Genomic DNA, 18,059 nt, shown 5'->3' with positions numbered 1-18,059 from the left:
TTAATTTACATTATATCTTAAGTCAAACGAGCAGAGCAACGTTAATACAAAAGTAAATACGACACGTGTTTCTGATTGGCAATACTACCAATAGTTAATTTCTTAAGGCATATTTCATAATATGCAAGGTACATCACTTGTTATACTGACTTATATGCTAGAAAAGTATAATGCTGGCCAAGACACAAGCTCTCCACTTTCCAGTATAGTCCTATCAAACGTGTAGTTAGGTTAGTGTACTGTTGTCACTAATTCTGACTGTGCTATTAGCAACCACTTCTATTTTATTATTATTTAGATTATTTTATCATCAATTACTCAATATAATTAAGATGATTTAAATAATATTATTATGAGTTTGGAAACTTGAAAAGTATGAAATCTGACCTAATCTGTTTTTAAAATAACAATAAACTGATTTACTTACTCTAGGCTTCGTTCAAAATGTAAGTACATAAACCAAATACTTTTATATTCTAATTTCACGTTTATGTATTTATCTACATAGTGTAGAATATAATAATGGCCTAAGTATAGACTATCTTACTCCTAATTGTGCAGCAGCATCACTGAAGCACATTGATCAGCGTGTATACCATGTAACTTTGTTCCATCTCTAATTCCAAACTATTGACTACAATGAGACATTCAGCCAGTAGGAACTATTTATACCTTATTATTATTATTCATAAATGCATATAATTATTTTTATAATTTATGTTGTTAACACCAGGTACGTAGGGTAAATACGATAATATTAATGCTGTTACTTCTACAGTTATTTTATACTTAGGAAATTTGGCATTGAAACTATACTTCGGATAACAGGTTATGTTAAGCTTCTACTAGTAATTGATGCCCAAGTCAATGTGATTTAAATAGCTGCTGTCTTTTCTACAATCTTTGGTTCTTCCTCCACTTCCGTCTTCTTTTCTTTAGTCTTTTACTTGACCTTTTTTTTTTTTTTCTGAGCCATCAATCAACGTGCTATTTCATTTACAATATCATTTGGGGATCTTATCTATTATCAATGGGTTGCAGTTTAACAATCGTTTTAAGGATCATCACAAAGTTGGAGATAGGTTTTGTCAAAAAATATGGCTAAAATATTTGAGAGAACTGAAGGGTAATTTGATAACAACCTAGGTTCCAGGTTTTAGCAATATAGGATTCAACATGAAAGTGGATCACTAAATTGTTAAACTGCATATCCTGCCGTGATCTTCACTGTTATTAATCAACCAGAAGAGTGTGTTTTTGTATACTCCACATTCTAGGATGAATGAACGAAACCTCCTGGTTTGTACTGCTGACTATTCAAGTAATAGGTGTCCATCTCTTCACATGGCTCCTGGGCATGCAGTCGTGCATTTCTTGACCAAACTATTCATTGCAGAAAAAATAAGTTGTAAGATGAAGCAGATTTGTAGAAAGTTTTAGTGAAACAGTTTTTAAGGAAAGTGTATAATAAGATACAAAATTTTTAGAGTGAAATTATTTTTAGTGAATAAAAGCAGCAAACATCCAGTGAAAATTCTTTACTTACTTAATGTTTCACATTCAATTTTAGTAGTTAGTGGAGTACTAGTACTGTGGACACGAGTGCTGATTGGGTGCCTTAGAAGGTGTATCGACGATTATGTTACAGACCAGGGGTAGACAACTTTTTTTCATGATGGCCACAACAGTGGCTAATGAAAACAACATTAGCCATACTATTCATAAAAGAAAGATGTTAGTTTAATCAAAATAATTGCATTTCAACTAACCTTCAATGTGAAAACTCATGGGGATTTTCATTAACAAGTTTCGTGAAATTTTGCTTAATATCTATGTTGAATGAACATCTTAGCTCTGCTTCTAAATTTATATCAGTAAGCCGAGATCTATATCTAGACTTGAGAATATTTAGCGTAGAAAATGTTGATCCACAAACCCATGTGGACCTAAACATGGAAAATAATTTTGAAATTGCTATTTCAAATTGTTATTTATCAGAATAGTGAGCCACATCTCTGACAGAACATTTTTGTTTACTTTTTTATATGTTCTACACTTTGCAGGGTAAGCATCTCGTCTTCAAATCCACACTTATCCAAAGACAAAAAATATGTAATTTTCTTACTGAAATTTCCTAAGTCAAATTGAAATGGATCATGCAAAAATTCAAATATTAAATATCTAGAAAACTATTCAACTTTGGAAAATGTGTAAAATCATTCTTTTGTAATTTTTCCTGAAGGAAGTTTAGCTTTAATTGAACTTCATGAATAGAATGTGATTGCTTGCTTATTATTTTACCTCTTTCCTGAAGCTTTATATTCAAATTATTCAAGTAAGCGAGCCATCATTTCGCACAGAAAGTGCAAATCACACTGCCATGAGAAAGTTTCAATTTCAGGAAAATTTTCAATCTTACCTTTCTCAACAAGATACTCTTTTATTTGAGGAAATAAAGAAATAAATCATTCCAAAACTTTTCCTCTACTTAACTATGTTACATTTGCAAAATCAGTAAGATCATCAAAAGTACAGTCACTGCTTTTCTTTAAAGACTCAACAAACTGTCAATGTATGAGAGAGCTTTCACTTCTAATATAATTCACAATTTTTACAACAATGTCCATCAAATTTTTCAATTCATCACTTTTAAACATCTGAGCACAAATTTTCCTGATCCAAAATGCAATGGAAAATAGCAGCGTGGACTTCACATTATTTTCAATTAAATGCTCCTTCGAAAGAGAAACAAATCCTAATTTCACCCGAGTCATGGCGGAAGCACTGTCTGTTGTGACAGAAACCAGTTGTTTTTTTTAATTCAGATTGATTTTTTTTTTCATTTCAATAAATTTTTCAAATATGTTTTTTCCACATGTTCGATCTCGTAATCCACAAAGGCCAAGCATTTCTTTCCTCACTTGAAGATTTGAAGTTACATATCGAACCCAAAATATCCACTTTGCAGTGTCACTAACATCTCTTGACTTATCTAGTGCTAAAGAAAAATACAAACAGTCTTTCAGTTGTTCAAGCAACTGATTTTCTATGTCTTTCGCTAACTCTAGCATTCTGCGGACAATTGTTCTTCGACTTAATTGCAAGTTATTTACCTTTTGAAGAATATCACCTTTTACATTTAAATTATAATTCTCCAACAGAGTGTCAATGACTACAATCAATATTTCTTTTATTAGTTCAGCAGCAGAATATGATTTCTTTTTTGAGCTACTTTATAGCTAACTATCGTAACTAGTTTTATCGATGATAAAAGTACTTTTAGGCCTGCCTTTTGTTCATGAAGTTGTGCTTTCAGACGGCTAATTTAATTCATACAATTTTTGTTATCACCTGAAAATTTTACATCAAATTCGTTGTGAAAATCGTTAAAATGTTACTTAAGGTTGTATACTTTATTATTCCTATAAACTTTGTTACACAAAAGACACACTGGCTTAGTATTTGCTTCAATCACTGCAAATTTCAACTCCCAACTTTCACTAAATTCTCGTTTAACGTTCTCCCAGTCGCGCGCCATTCTCTTTTCGGTAGTAATGCCAGATTCAATTAAATTGTCTTTATTTTCTGAGTGTTCACCATCATCTGGATTCTTTCGATTTCGAATTATCCACTTACACATATTATGAGATAAAAAATAATATATATTTAAATACTTGAAAGCTGCACAATAAAAATATGTCTCAGTGATGACGAGAAAACCCACTTGTAGAGAAAAATACATATGTAAAAACGGCTGGTATGGGCTGAGAAAAAATTTTTATGTAGAGGAGCGAACAACGTTTCGACCTTATTCGGTTATCGTTAGGTTCACAAGATTATGGATAAAGTTGATTTCTGAACTTGAGCTGGCTACAATTGTGTTATCCAGTGGCCATGGAGTTGCCCACGAAATGTCATAAGATGCTGGCGCTATGACAGGCAGATGTCATGATAATGGAAGTGTCCAGAAAGCATGTTGCTAGGCTACCATGATGGTCTCATCATAGAGCTGCGATAACTAATAATTTACGTTTTATACTTTTATTACCCTGTAAAGAAAGCTTATTTAATTCTTTATATAATTTAGCATGTAGTTTCAGTTTATAGGTATATATTTACATATAATGCATGTTTCACTAGTTACAATGTGTAGTATAAGTTATATTCTTATGTTATTCCTCTACGTATGATTTTATTCATATTATTTTACTACAATTAAATGCAGAAAGTACAAGAATAGTGGGGTTTCGTGACATTGCTATTATGTCGCTACTACAATTGCCAGCATTATATGCATATCCACTTTATTTATATACTCATATAATTTTGTTTAAAATAATGTTTTGTATTGCAGAGATGTGTTCTAATAAGAAAAGGCTGCGTGCGTTCTGTGGTTAACTGAGCTGAAGTCAGAGAATTTGATCCAACAACAATTTAGAAGAGAGTACAACACATGAAAGCAATATTCAAAGGTAATGCAAGACAGTTTGCAGGGCTTTGAATGCCAGATTCTCTGACTGATAGATCAGAAGAAATGGGCCTCCTGTGTGGCTTCCAAAGAGACCCAACTCACACTTCTATGTTCTTTCTGAGTGGCCAATGAAGAACTTTCTGTGCAGCAAAAAAAGATTGCTGATTTATGTAATTTACAACAAGGCGTCACTAGAGTAATTAAAAGTATTATTCTGGATATTTTTAATCTATTATAGACAGAAATGGATTATAGATATGATGTGTATATCGTTGTTAATGGTGCACACATTGAAGTTGTGTAATGCTGTTTTAAAATCTTTCGAAATGGTTAAAGTCGCACTTATAAAAAAACTTTTGGAATTGGTAAATCAAATAAACAAAAATTCAATGCACAGTGTGTATCTGTTTTAACTAATCTGCTTACAAAACTCCATCATTCATTTGTGTACACCCTATATAAGAAATGAATGACCTACAATTTGTCCAATTATTTTAGTATTATAGAATCTATTTAACATAGTAACACTCATCATTCACTTGAAGTTCTCTGCAATTAAAATTCATAAAATTTCGTGGTTTTAGTTTCTTCTTCAATGGACATTGAAATAAACCTCTGCTGTTTGTTAGGAAATACAAATGTCGTAATGTAAGCACAAATACAAATGGTGTGGGGATATTTCATCGCTTTTGACAAAACAGAAATATCTCTTTCCGTACCTTTCAAAACTTTATAGTACATCACAAGTATTGACATTGACAAATTCTGACAATTCTTTTAAGCCCTGTCTTGTCCTAAACCAGTGTAATTTTTGTCATATCAACCAAGCTAGATTATATTTTAGATCTTTAACATTTTACACTTTTATTACTAATATGAATTCAAAACGTGTACTTATTTAGTGGTGTATCACGGGTAAACGCTGCTGAAGATGAGATCTCAAGGTGTTGCCCCCTTAGAACATGTATCGAATTAAACAGAAACCCTAATAAAATAACTTTATTACAAATGTAATTAAGTATATTATATTTGCAATTAAAAAGTTACACTTTTTTGTTTCTCTAGTGATTAGGTCCATACTTACCTTGTTGTGTTTGATTCATGCTTCAATAAAAATCTTCAAATTTTCCAGTTGTCGTTTATGCATTAAGAAACAAGTGCCACTCACACAGTCTTTACTCTCTTACTTATTGTACAAGTGTCAGTGGATCTTAGATATACTTTGCTTTGCTGTCATAGTTTAAATTTGAATTGAAAATTGCAGTTGTAATGAAATTTGATGGCCCCAAAATGCTTTCAATTCAGGTAACATTATCATTTATTTGTCAGGGATAAAATCAAACATAAAAATATTTGTTATGAAAGAAATACACTACAACACAGAAGTAGAACTGATAAAGGATAAACTTCCACAGAATAATATTTCATTTCCTAAAGTCGAATGCGTTATTTCAAGTAGAACAGAGAACCCAACAAATATAAAAATGTATGAACACGAAACACAGGATATCCCGTGTCTAGTACCAAATGATATTATTTTCTGGTATCAGAGATTTCGGGTTGAAGAATCTAAAATGTCTGCTGTAGTTGGGACAGAATGTTCTAATTGCCAACATAATGGGCATGTTTGGCAGCCTGTAAATCTTTCACACCTTTTATGGACTGTAATGGAGATCATCATAATACATAATGTCCAAACGAACACAAAAACCCATACTGCTGTAATTGTAAGCAACAACAAACTATAAAGGCTATTCTAAATATAAGTAAAACAAAACAAGGATTTATAAAATACATCATAATATTAGAGGAAACACTACAAAACACATAAAAATGAGCTAGACACAACAAACACCTGCAAAAATACAACTCCTTCAGACACCAATCGCACAAGCACATAGTGTACTTTTCATTTTGTGAAAATTCAAAATCAACTACGTTATAAATAAATATCTTATTCAAACTCAGCCACAAACAAAAATAAGTACAAAATCACAACCAAAAGTAACTAGTTAACAAATAAACACAGCTACAAAAGACCCTGACCTACCAAAAACACAACAAAATCAATATCCCAGAAAATTCCCATAATAGAAGCTGCTAAAACGCCTTTTTCGATATCATAAGATAATTTCAAAACCATCTTAACATCATTGCATAACATTACTCATCACAGTAGTCAAGAATAATTTCACACCAATTATACCATATATAGTACAACAACGCATAGGTCCCTTCTCTGCCTAAAGGTTTACTCTTATTTTCGGACTGTTCAAATTTTTTCTTACTTTATTTAGCCTATTTGTCTGTATTTTCATTTTATCTTTGTTAACATTAAAACCAGCACTTTCATAATTTTTGAAGTTTGAATTTCTCGACCAAACTAAATTGTGAATCAAAACAAACTTATCTGCCAATTTTGCAACTTTTAACAAAGTCTCAACTTTTTATATCTTCAGCATGCTCTTTTACATTAAAACGTGCCACGTATAGCAGTTCTTTAATCAAAAAGTTGTCTAAATTTTCAGTCTTTCTTCACAGGTTTAGATCTAAGTCGTTTTTATTACTCTACTTCTTTGCGTCTAGCAAATTTAACATACGACTCAGTAAATTATATAGTAATTTGTCTAAACATGTGCCTATATTTCTCTGGCATTTGTTCATATGTTTCTAAAACGTTCGTTCTGATAACATCATAATTTGCACAGTTTTCAAGACTGTTACGTATTATATATTATCTCGGACGAGCCTCCAACGTTACATATTATGATTTCAAATAACCTAAAACTCAGTTAAATTGTAATTTAAATCGAGAAGTTAATTAAATGTAAAAATGTATCAAATTTATGACGTTTGCCAACAAGACTGATTCATACAGTTTTCTTTCTTAATACAAATAGATTTTAATACACAAACAATAATAGGATTTGTAATAACAAACTTCGCACAAAACACTTCTCTCTCTCTATTTTCATTCATGGAAATTTTGAGACCTTTTTAACCAGAACATAACAAAACTGCTGTAGAGAGCGCACGTGCGAAAAACGTTATACACCTGCAGCGAATATAAGCTTTTACAAACGTAAGCCATCGTTATAAAGCTGTAGGTTGTTATAAAACGGCCCCAGCATGGCCTGGTGGTTAAAGCACTCGACTCGTTATCCGAGGGTCGCGGGTTCGAATCCCTGTCGCACCAAACATGCTCGCCCTTTCAGCCGTGGGGGCGTTATAATGTGACGGTTAATCTCATTATTCGTTGGCGGTGGATAGTGATGACTAGCTGTTAGGGACGGCTAGCGCAGATAGCTCTCGAGTAGCTTTGCACGAAATTCAGAACAAACCAATATTGTAAAACTAACAAGTAACATGTATATAGCTATAGATATCTACCTAATAACTAATTATCGTACAAATAGAGATATCCCCAATTCCTTGGTAGGTATTTAGGTTAAATTATACTTTCGTTACCTCGGAGGACGAAAAATAACCCGGGGCGGTCAGAAACTTTTGTTTCTCTTCACCCCGCACACGGCTGAATTTAGTTTAGCGCTTAATTCGAAATGGATTAATTGGACTGGAGGGTAGTATGTAACAAAGAAGAACAGAAGCCTTCAAACATAAATTACAAAGCATATTTAAAACACACAATGACACGGGTATGAACAACCATAACTACAATAAAATAAACAGCCACGTAACAAATAACATAGAATTATATATATTATATACCATACTTTCCAGTTAACATTAAAAACAGCAACACTAACAATACACATGAATACAATACCCTACTACTCACCAAAAAAATCAAAATAACTGAACTTGAACAAGCAATCAAAAGTACAAAAAACAAAGCACCGGGAAATGAAGGAATACAAACAATACTTCTCAAAAAAGGCACTCCAAAATTATTTGACCACCTATTAGCAATATTTAATTTATCTCTATACTCTGGATACATCCCAGTTTCTTGGAAGCAAGCTAATATTTTAATGTTCCACAAAGAAGGAAAACCAGCCAATAAACCAAACAGTTATCGACCGATCAGCCTGACCAGCTGTATTGGTAAAATTCTCGAAAGAATAATAAACAATAGACTCTCCACATTTTTGGAGATTAATTCAAAATTACCAGAAGAACAAAACAGATTTAGAAAATATAGACAAACAACAGATCACTTAATTAGGTTAACCGAAACAATAATAAACAGCTTTAATAAAAAAGAATGCACTGTTGCCTGCTTCCTCAATATCGAGAAGGCATTCAACACTGTATGGCACAATGGTCTCCGGTTCCATATGAATGAAATGGGACTACCGCGTGGAATTATTCGCTGGTTGTTTAACTTTTTGGAAAGTAGAAAATGCAGAATAAATGTAGAGGAAACTTGCTCTGAGTTCTTCACTCCAGAAGCTGGCGTCCCTCAAGGAGGGGTAGTTAGTCCTATTCTCTTCATCATATATGTGAATAATATTCCACTTAAAGATCCAAATCACGAATACTCCTCACAGTTCGCTGATGATGTAGCAATTTGTAAAAGTGCCCCAACTCCAGCATTAGCAGCCACTAACATACAACCGCAACTAAACAGAATAAGTGACTACTGCCAAAAATATAAATTAAAATAAACATAGCAAAGACAAAATTAGTGATATTTTCAAAATCAATGAAACATCAAAAAGCACAACCGCAGATTTATATGAATGGAGCGCTTCTCCAGACTGCTACATCTGAAACTTTTTTAGGATTAACATATGATTCAAAACTTACCTGGACAAAACATATAAATAACATAAAAACTAAAATTTGGCAAAGACTAAACTATGCTAGGAGTCTAACTGGTAAAAACTATGGAACAACACTTGAAAACATCCTTAAAATATACAAAATTTATATAAGACTGGTAGTAGACTATGCAGCTCCTGCATGGATTAACGTAAGTAAAAAAAACAACTGCAAACCAAACCACAATCATTACAAAATACACTAATTACGACAGAATATAGAGTATCCAAAACCACTTCCTCAAAGTTTATGCATAAATATTCAAATACACAAACAATAGCAGATAGATTCCTACCTAGTACAATAAAATATTTTGATAAAAATTGGAGAAAAAATGAACTGTTATGTGAACTGGACAGGTATTGCATATATGATGAAGGGAGTCCTAAACACCCCTCCCCGATTAATTTATATATTATATCATTGAGTTAAAATTAAGTAAAAAATAAAATAAAAATAAATAACTAAAAAGTATAATAAAAAATAATATATATATATATATATATATAACAATAATAATAAATTAGTGCTAGAATAAAACAGGCATCTATGAGCTAGATTTAGTGAATCTGAAAGTACAATATACATGGACATTGCCCTGAAAAGGGCCTAAGTAATGTTCATCACTCTGGCCCTCATGTATTAACTTTAAATATACTAAGCAGTCCACACTAACAATGAAGAGGAAGGAGGAAGAGGTATAGTGTACCTGACCCTCCCGGGTATACAAAATTTATATACTCAAACAACAAGAGAGACAGAGGTAGTATGTAGTAATAATTACCTTGGTTGTCATTTGATCGTTTTATTGTCTCTGTGGTACCAGTTGGTCAAAACTATGAAAAGGTCTCGGCGAGTTGGAATTAGTGGAAAAGTTGGAGTCATGCTGAGATCTTCGCTGGAAGTGTAGTTGTAGATACAACGGAACGAGCAACGAGGTGCAGGCGTACGTCAGTGCTGTTTACATTCAAGTACTGAGATTCACGCGAATTTAGGTTCTAAAAACGGATCTCTCTTTAGGACTGGGATCAAATCAATAGAATAATATAGATCCAATGAAACAGAATTTTGATGTGGAGGAAAACGGAAGTACCCTGAGGAAACTCACTTTCACTGTTAGGGCGCCAAATAATCTACCCTACCAGTGCCCAACGCTAGAAAGCTAAATGACATGTGTGTTTAGACACTTCAGTTTTCATTCAGAGCGTGAATAAAGTTGTAGGGAGAGAGGTATCGCCGCCATGTTCGTGGGGTGGCTACTGGTTCTGGAAATTGTTTAGTTAGTTGGGTACGATTACATGCCTTTTTGTACTATCGAGATGCTAGGAAGATAAGTTTTTTCTTGAGGGCGGTGGATGTTGCATGCTCTTTCGAGACGATAGGCTAATCGAATAGCGAGATTTTGGATTTGTTTCAGGTTCCTGAGGTGTTTGAGAGGCGTATTTGCTGTAATAATGTTTCCATATTCAATGATGGGGCGAATGTAGACCTTCTAAATGATTAACATAGTTTTGGCGCTGCATCCCTTGACAAAGCCGCTGATTCTCCTTAAATAGAAGATTCATTTGTAGATTTTTGCGAGAATGTTTTTAAAGTGATCGGTCCATGTTAGTTTTCTGTTGAATGTAATGTCTAGGAATTGGTGGGAGAGAATTGGAGCTTTGTGTTCATCATTTTAAGTTTGACTTTTGGAATGGATTTATTTTTTCTGGTGATTTTTTGTTTAAAGATTATGGCTTGTGCTTTTTTTTGAGTTAAGTGCTACACGCCAGGTATTATACCACGCGATTATACCGTTAAGGGTGATTTGAACTTTCGAGGTCGCTAGCGGGGGTTCACGTGACGTGCTCCATACGGGGTATGTCGTCGGCGTATTGAGAGGCATTCGTATACGTTAACTTTGGGAATGGAATATTATTAATATATATGATATATAACAGGGGGCTGAGTACAAATCCTTGGGGAGCGCCTGCCGAGAGGTGAACGGTGTGAGATGTTGCATTGTTGATTTTCACTTTAGCTGTTCTGTTATCTAAGAAGCTTGAGATCCATCTTGTTAAGGTTTATGGGAGATTGAAATGAAACAGACTGAATCGAAAGCTTGTTTTACGTCAGGATATACGCCTACTGTGATGTGGTGTTTATTGAAATCCTGTGTGATTGATTCTGTTTACCTTACTAAGTGATCAGCGGTCTGTCTATTTCTACGAGTGGCGTTTTGTATTTCAGATAGTAGCGTGTTTCTTTCCAAGTACCATATGAGACGCGCTGTTAGTATTTTTTCCAGAAGTTTACCTATACTGTTGATCAGGCTGATGGGTCTATAGTCTTTTGGGTTTTTGGTTGTTGGGGTGGTTTTGGGTATGATTTTTATTATGTAGTTTTAGATATATCCACCTAACAAGTAATAAATATATAGCTATAGATGTCCAACTATCAACTAATGAGTGTTTCGCTGTAGATAACCGCCAAAGAACTAACGAAAGTACAGTTATAGATATTTACCTAAAAAATAATGAAAATATAGCTGCAGATATCCACCTAGAAAGCAACGAAAGTACAACTATAACTATACATCTAACAACTAATTAGTGTACAGTTATAGATGTCCACTTAACAACTAATGTGTCTATAGATAAAGATATCCATCTTGAAAATAACAAAAGTATAGCTCCAGGTAACCGCTTAAAAACTAAGAAGAGTATAGCTATAAATATTCTTCTAAGAACTAATGAGTGTAGCGATATAAATATTCACCTAACATGCAATAAATATATTGCTATATATCTATATATATAGTTATATATAAATATATATAATCCAGCTATTATCTTACGAGTATATAGTTATAGATATCAACCTAACAAGTAACGAATGTGGAGCCACAGATATCCAACTAATAACTAACGAGTGAACAGCTTTAGATATCCAACTAACCTCTAACGAGCGTTTCGCGATAGATATTCTTGTAAGAACTAAAGAAAGTACAGCTACAGATATTCGCCTAAGAACTAATGAAAGTATGGATTAGATATCCACCTGAAAATTAAGGAAACTGTTGTTTTAGATATACATCTAACAAGTAATGAATCTTTAACTACAGGTATTCACCTAAAAAGTTATAAGTGTAAAGCTATAAATTTCGGTCTAACAATTAACGAATGTGTAGCTATATATTTAACAACTAATGAGTATATGGCTGAAGATATCCATCTAGCAAATAAACAATGTATAGCTATAGCTATCCAACTGACAACTAATAAAAGTAAAGTTACAGATATCCACCTGGCAAGTAATGAAGGCTTAGCTATAGATACCCTCGTAACAAGTAATGAATGATGTAGATATCCAACCAAGAAGTAAAGAAACAATAGCTTTAGATATTCACAAAACAACTTCAGAAAGTACAGCTGCAAATATCCACGTAAAAATAACGAAAATATAACTCTAGGTAACCGCCTAAAAACTAAAGAAAGTATAACTATAGATATCCTTCTGAGGACTAATAAGTGTAGAGATATAAGTATCAACCTCACAAGTAATTAATATATAGTTATAGATATCCATCTAGCAATTAAACACACTATAGTTATAGATATCCAACTAGCATGTAACGAATGTATATGTATAGATATCCAACTAACATATAACAAAGGTATATGTATAGATATCTAACTAACATATAACAAAGGTATATGTATAGATATCTAACTAACATATAACGAATGTATATGTATAGATATCCAACCAACATGTAACGAATGCATATATATAGATATCCAACCATCAGTTAATGAATGTAAAGCAGTCAATTTCCACCTAACAAGTAACGAATTTACAATTAAAGTTATTCAACCAACTACTAATGAATGTATAGCTACAGATATTCACCTGATAATGAAAGTATAGCTGCAATCTTCACCTGAGAAGTAAAGAAAATATTGCTATAAATATCCAACTAACAACTAATAATTACATAGCTATGGACATTCACCAAAGAAGTGATGAATGTATAGCTCTATATATCATTGTAAGAAGTAACAAAAATATAAATGTGCATTTCCATCTAACAACTAGCGATTTATTTAAATATCTTTAAATAGTCATCTGAAAACGAATGTGTAGGTATTGATATCGACCTAAGAAGTAATGAGCATAAAGCTATAGATATCAATCTAGCAAGTAATGAATGTATAATAAAAAATATACAACTAACAAGTATGTATAGTTATATATATCTGCAAAAGAGCTAATGAGAGTATAGCTGTGGATATCATATAAGAACTAATGAAAACAAAACTACAGTATTCAACTAACAACTGATAGAAGTATGGCTGCAGATATCTATTTAAGAAAGTGTAGCTTTACATATCCAACTTATAACTAATGAGTATATAGCTATAGATATCTACCTAACAAGCAACGAATGTTACATATCCACCTAACAATTAACAATGATATAGATATACACGTAACAAATGACGAACATATAGGTAAAGATATACATCTAGCAAGTTAAAATGTGTAGCTATGGATATTGAAGTACAAATAATGAGTGTATAGCTATAGATATCCACTTAACAAGTAACAAATGTATAGCTAACGGGTAATAAATGAGTAGCTATAGAATTCACCTAACAAAAAATTTATACATGGCTACAACTATATATCTAATAAGCTTTAGATATCCAAGTCACAGATAATAAAGGTAATGTAATAGATATCCATTTAACAGGTAATGATTCTACAATTATAGATATCCACCTGATAACTAATCAATGCATAGTATAACTGTACATATTTATCCAAGAAGTACTAAATATATAGCTATAGATATCTAACTTACACTCATTAGTTGTAAGTTATTCATACATTACTTTTGAGGTGGATATATATAGTTATTCACCTAACAAATAATAAAAGTATAGTTTTAAATATTAACATACAAATTAATTATAGCTATATATATCCACCTCTCTCTATATATCCACTCGATGATGAGTGTATAGCTTTAATTTCCACCTAATAAATAATGAATGTGTAGGCGCAGAAATCCACCAAGCAAGTAATAAAAGTATAACTACTAATGTCCACCTGCGAAGTAGTGAATGTGTAACTTTAGATATCCATTTAAAAAGCAATGAATATATAGCTATAGATACTTATTCAACATCTAGTGATTGTATACCTATAGATATACATTTAATAAGTAACGAACGTATAACTGTAGATATCTACCTAACAATTAATAAGTGTATACATATACAAATGTATATATTCAAGAAATAAGTAATGGATACCTAACTATAGGTATTTATCTAACAAATAATAAATGTAAAAAATTAGGTATGCATCTAACAAGCAGTGATGTATAGTTATACATACTTATCTAATATATAACAAATGTATAGCTATATATATATAAATAAATAGATAGATAGATAGAGATAGATAGATAGATAGATATACACTGCTGGCCAAAGAACATAAAGAAAAAATATGCATTTAGCGTTGTTAAACTCAACTACTTATTTGAGTAGAGCTTCAAAAGTTGAAAATAAAAATAAAAAACTTTTAGCATTTATTGAGGAAAATGTAAATACTATGAAATTAGCCTAAATACTAGCTGGTCAAAAGTTTAAGACCATACTGAAACGAAGTGTTAATCGGTAAACACGTAACGAAATTTAGTCATTTGCGTTCAAGCATTAGCGTTGTCAACATCTCCCAGTGACATCTCATGTGTTATATTGGGTAAAAACATGGCAAAGGCTAAAAAGTTGGCAGAGTTTGAACGTGGCAGAATTGTTCAGCTGCAAAAGCAAGGTCTCTCTCGATGTGCCATCGCTGGTGAGATTGGGCGTAGTAAAACTGCTGTTGCAAATTTCTTAAAAGACCCTGAGGGATACGGAACGAGAATTTCAAGCGGTCGGCCCAAGAAAATTTCATCGGCGTTGAGCAGGAGGATTCAACGGTTTGTCCGGCAAGACACCAGATTAAGGCCCTTACGGATGCAGAATGCAGCTAAAGAACAATATAACGGCATTTACGAGAGAAAGGCTTTAGAAACGTAAACGTCTTAAAAAGCCACGCCTCCTTCCACACCACAAAACATCTTGGTTAAACTTTGTTGAGAAGCACCAAACATGGGACGTGGAAAAGTGGACGAAGGTTTTGTTCACTGATGAGAAAAAATTTAACCTGGTTGGTCCAAATGGCTTCCAACGTTACTGACACGATAAGGATATCTCACCGGAGACATTTTCTACACGACATAGTGGAGGAGGTTCCATCATGATATGATGTGCTTTCTCCTTCCATGGAACAATGGAGCTTCAAGTTACACAGGGGCATCAAACAGCAGCTGGCTACATTGGTATGTTGGAGAGAGCATCCTTATTGACTGAAGGCCCTCGCTTGTGTGAAAATGACTGGATTTTTCAGCAGGACAACGCTGCAATCCCCAATGCCCGCAGGACAAAAAACTTTTTCATGGCGAATAATGTGATTCTTTTCGACCATCCAGCATGTTCGCCCGAACTGAAGCCCATTGAAAATGTTTGGGGGAAGGGAAGTCTATAGAGATGGACGTCATTTTCAAGCTGCATGATCTTCGTGAAGCCATTTTCACCACTTGGAATAACATTCCAGCCAACCTTCTGCAAACGCTTATATCGACCATGCAAAGCAAATGTCTGAAGTTATTCGCAATGACGGCTGTGCAACTCACTACTGAGACCTCTTCATGAGCATTTCCTACCCTGTTAAGGACTTCTTTTTGGTATGGTCTTAAACTTTTGGCCAGTTAGTAATTAGGCTAATTTAAGTAGTGATCACATTTTCCCTATTAAATGCTAAAAAGGTTTTTTATTTTTATTTTTTCATTTCTTATTGGCTCGGCATGGCCAAGCGTGTTAAGGCGTGCGACTCGTAATCTGACGGTCGCGGGTTCGCATCCCCGTCGCGCCAAACATGCTCGCCCTTTCAGTCGTGTGGGCGTTATAATATAACGGTCAATCCCACTATTCGTTGGTAAAAGAGTAGCCCAAGAATTGGCTGTGGGTGGTGATAACTAGCTGCTTTCACTCTAGTCTTACACTGCTAAATTAGGGACGGCTAGCGCAGATAGCCCTTGCGCGAAATTCAAAAACAAACAAACAAACCTTTTCTTATTTTCATCTTTCGAAGCTCTACTCAAATAACTGGTTGAGTCTAACAACGCAAAATGCATATTTTTTCTTTATGTTCATTGGCCTTAAGATTTTGGCGAGCAGTGTATATCCACCGAACAAGTAATGAATGTATAACTTTAGATACCCATTTAATAAGCAATGAACGTATAGTTATAGATACCCACCTTACAAGTAACAAATGTATAACTATAAGTAGCCAACTAGTAACTAATGAGTACACAGCTATAGATAATCGCCTAGTAAGTAAAGAACGTATAGCTGCCGTGATCCACCTAACAACTAAAGACTGTATATATACACACATATAAATATGGATATCTATCTTACAAATAATGTATATATAGTTATAGAAATCTCATTATCAAGTAATGGATGTATAAAGCTATAGATATCCATTTAACAAGTGATGCATGTACTATAAATATCTCATTAACAAGTAATGAATGGATTATAGATATCCGCCTAAAGAGTAATGAATATATAACTATAGATATCCACCAAACATCTGATGAGTGTGTATGTCTGCATATATATACACACGTACTTAACAAGTAATGAATGCATAGCTATAGATATCCACCTACAAACCAAGGGAAGTATAGTTATTTTTATCCACCTACAAACCTATGGAAGTATAGCTATAATTACCTATCTAACAGCTACTGACATCCATCTAAGAACTAATGAAAGTACAACAATAAACATGTTTAAAATAATTAACATTGCTTTACATGAGAAACTAAAGTTCAACTTTTTCATCTAATATCATATGACTGTTGCTTTACACTGTGACATAGTTTAATCTCAGGCAATATTACTGAACAAAAAGTAAGTTACTATTAACAGAAATTGTAAGTGTAATGATACTGGGTAATGATTTTGTGCCTACAGACATCTGCATCTGAAAAAGGGAATAATTTTAACCTCCGTCCTCACAACTTTTTCATTATTTTCAGCATTCTTTTTCAAATAGATATACTCAAATTTCTGTCTTTTAATAATAATGAAATAATGTTGATTTAATTTCTTTGAATACACGTTTTATAACCTTCATCTCACTAACGTTAGGCTTAACTTGACAAACCAACTCGAAATTTACAGTGCCGAATTAACTAAACAATCAATTAGCAATCTAATTTAGTCTCCCCTAGCGGCCCGGCATGGCCAAGTGTGTTAAAGCGTTCGACTCGTAATCCGAGGGTTGCGGGTTCGAATCCCGGTCGCACCAAAAGTCGTGGGGACGTTATAATGTGACGGTCAATCCCACTATTCGTTGGTAAAAGAGTAGCCCAAGAGTTGGCGGTGGGTGGTGATGACTAGCTGCCTTCCCTCTAGTCTTACATTGCTAAATTAGGGACGGCTAGAACAGATAGCCCTCGAGTAGCTTTGTGCGAAATTAAAAAAAAAAACTAGTCTTGCCTAGCAACCGTTTTATATGGTTGAAAAGATTTCCAAGCTTTCAAGACAATTCTACACATGCTAATCGCGTTACAAAAACTTTTCCTGTAGCAAAAACAATACAATATCTAAATTTGAAAACGAAAGAGCCATCTCCTTCTCTTTGGATTGTGAAGTCCGTTTAATAATCTTACTACACAAACAACAAACAT

At 33.4% G+C, this 18,059-nt stretch overlaps 1 protein-coding gene across 1 annotated transcript in view; it reads left to right on the top strand.

Annotated features, from left to right (window-relative positions):
• The window catches only part of LOC143244582 (RILP-like protein homolog), a 53,748-nt gene extending 48,897 nt beyond the window's left edge, over positions 1-4,851 (top strand). Inside the window, exon 7 of the mRNA XM_076489532.1 lies at positions 4,355-4,851. Within this exon, the coding sequence (XP_076345647.1) occupies positions 4,355-4,367 (13 nt within the window). The 3' untranslated portion in view covers positions 4,368-4,851. The remainder of the gene's footprint in view (positions 1-4,354) is intronic.
• Positions 4,852-18,059: the final 13,208 nt, after the last annotated feature.

This window comes from Tachypleus tridentatus, chromosome 2, assembly GCF_004210375.1.
Source record: "Tachypleus tridentatus isolate NWPU-2018 chromosome 2, ASM421037v1, whole genome shotgun sequence".
In the NCBI taxonomy this organism is placed as follows: domain Eukaryota; kingdom Metazoa; phylum Arthropoda; class Merostomata; order Xiphosura; family Limulidae; genus Tachypleus; species Tachypleus tridentatus.
This window is presented reverse-complemented; position numbering and strand designations above follow the sequence as displayed.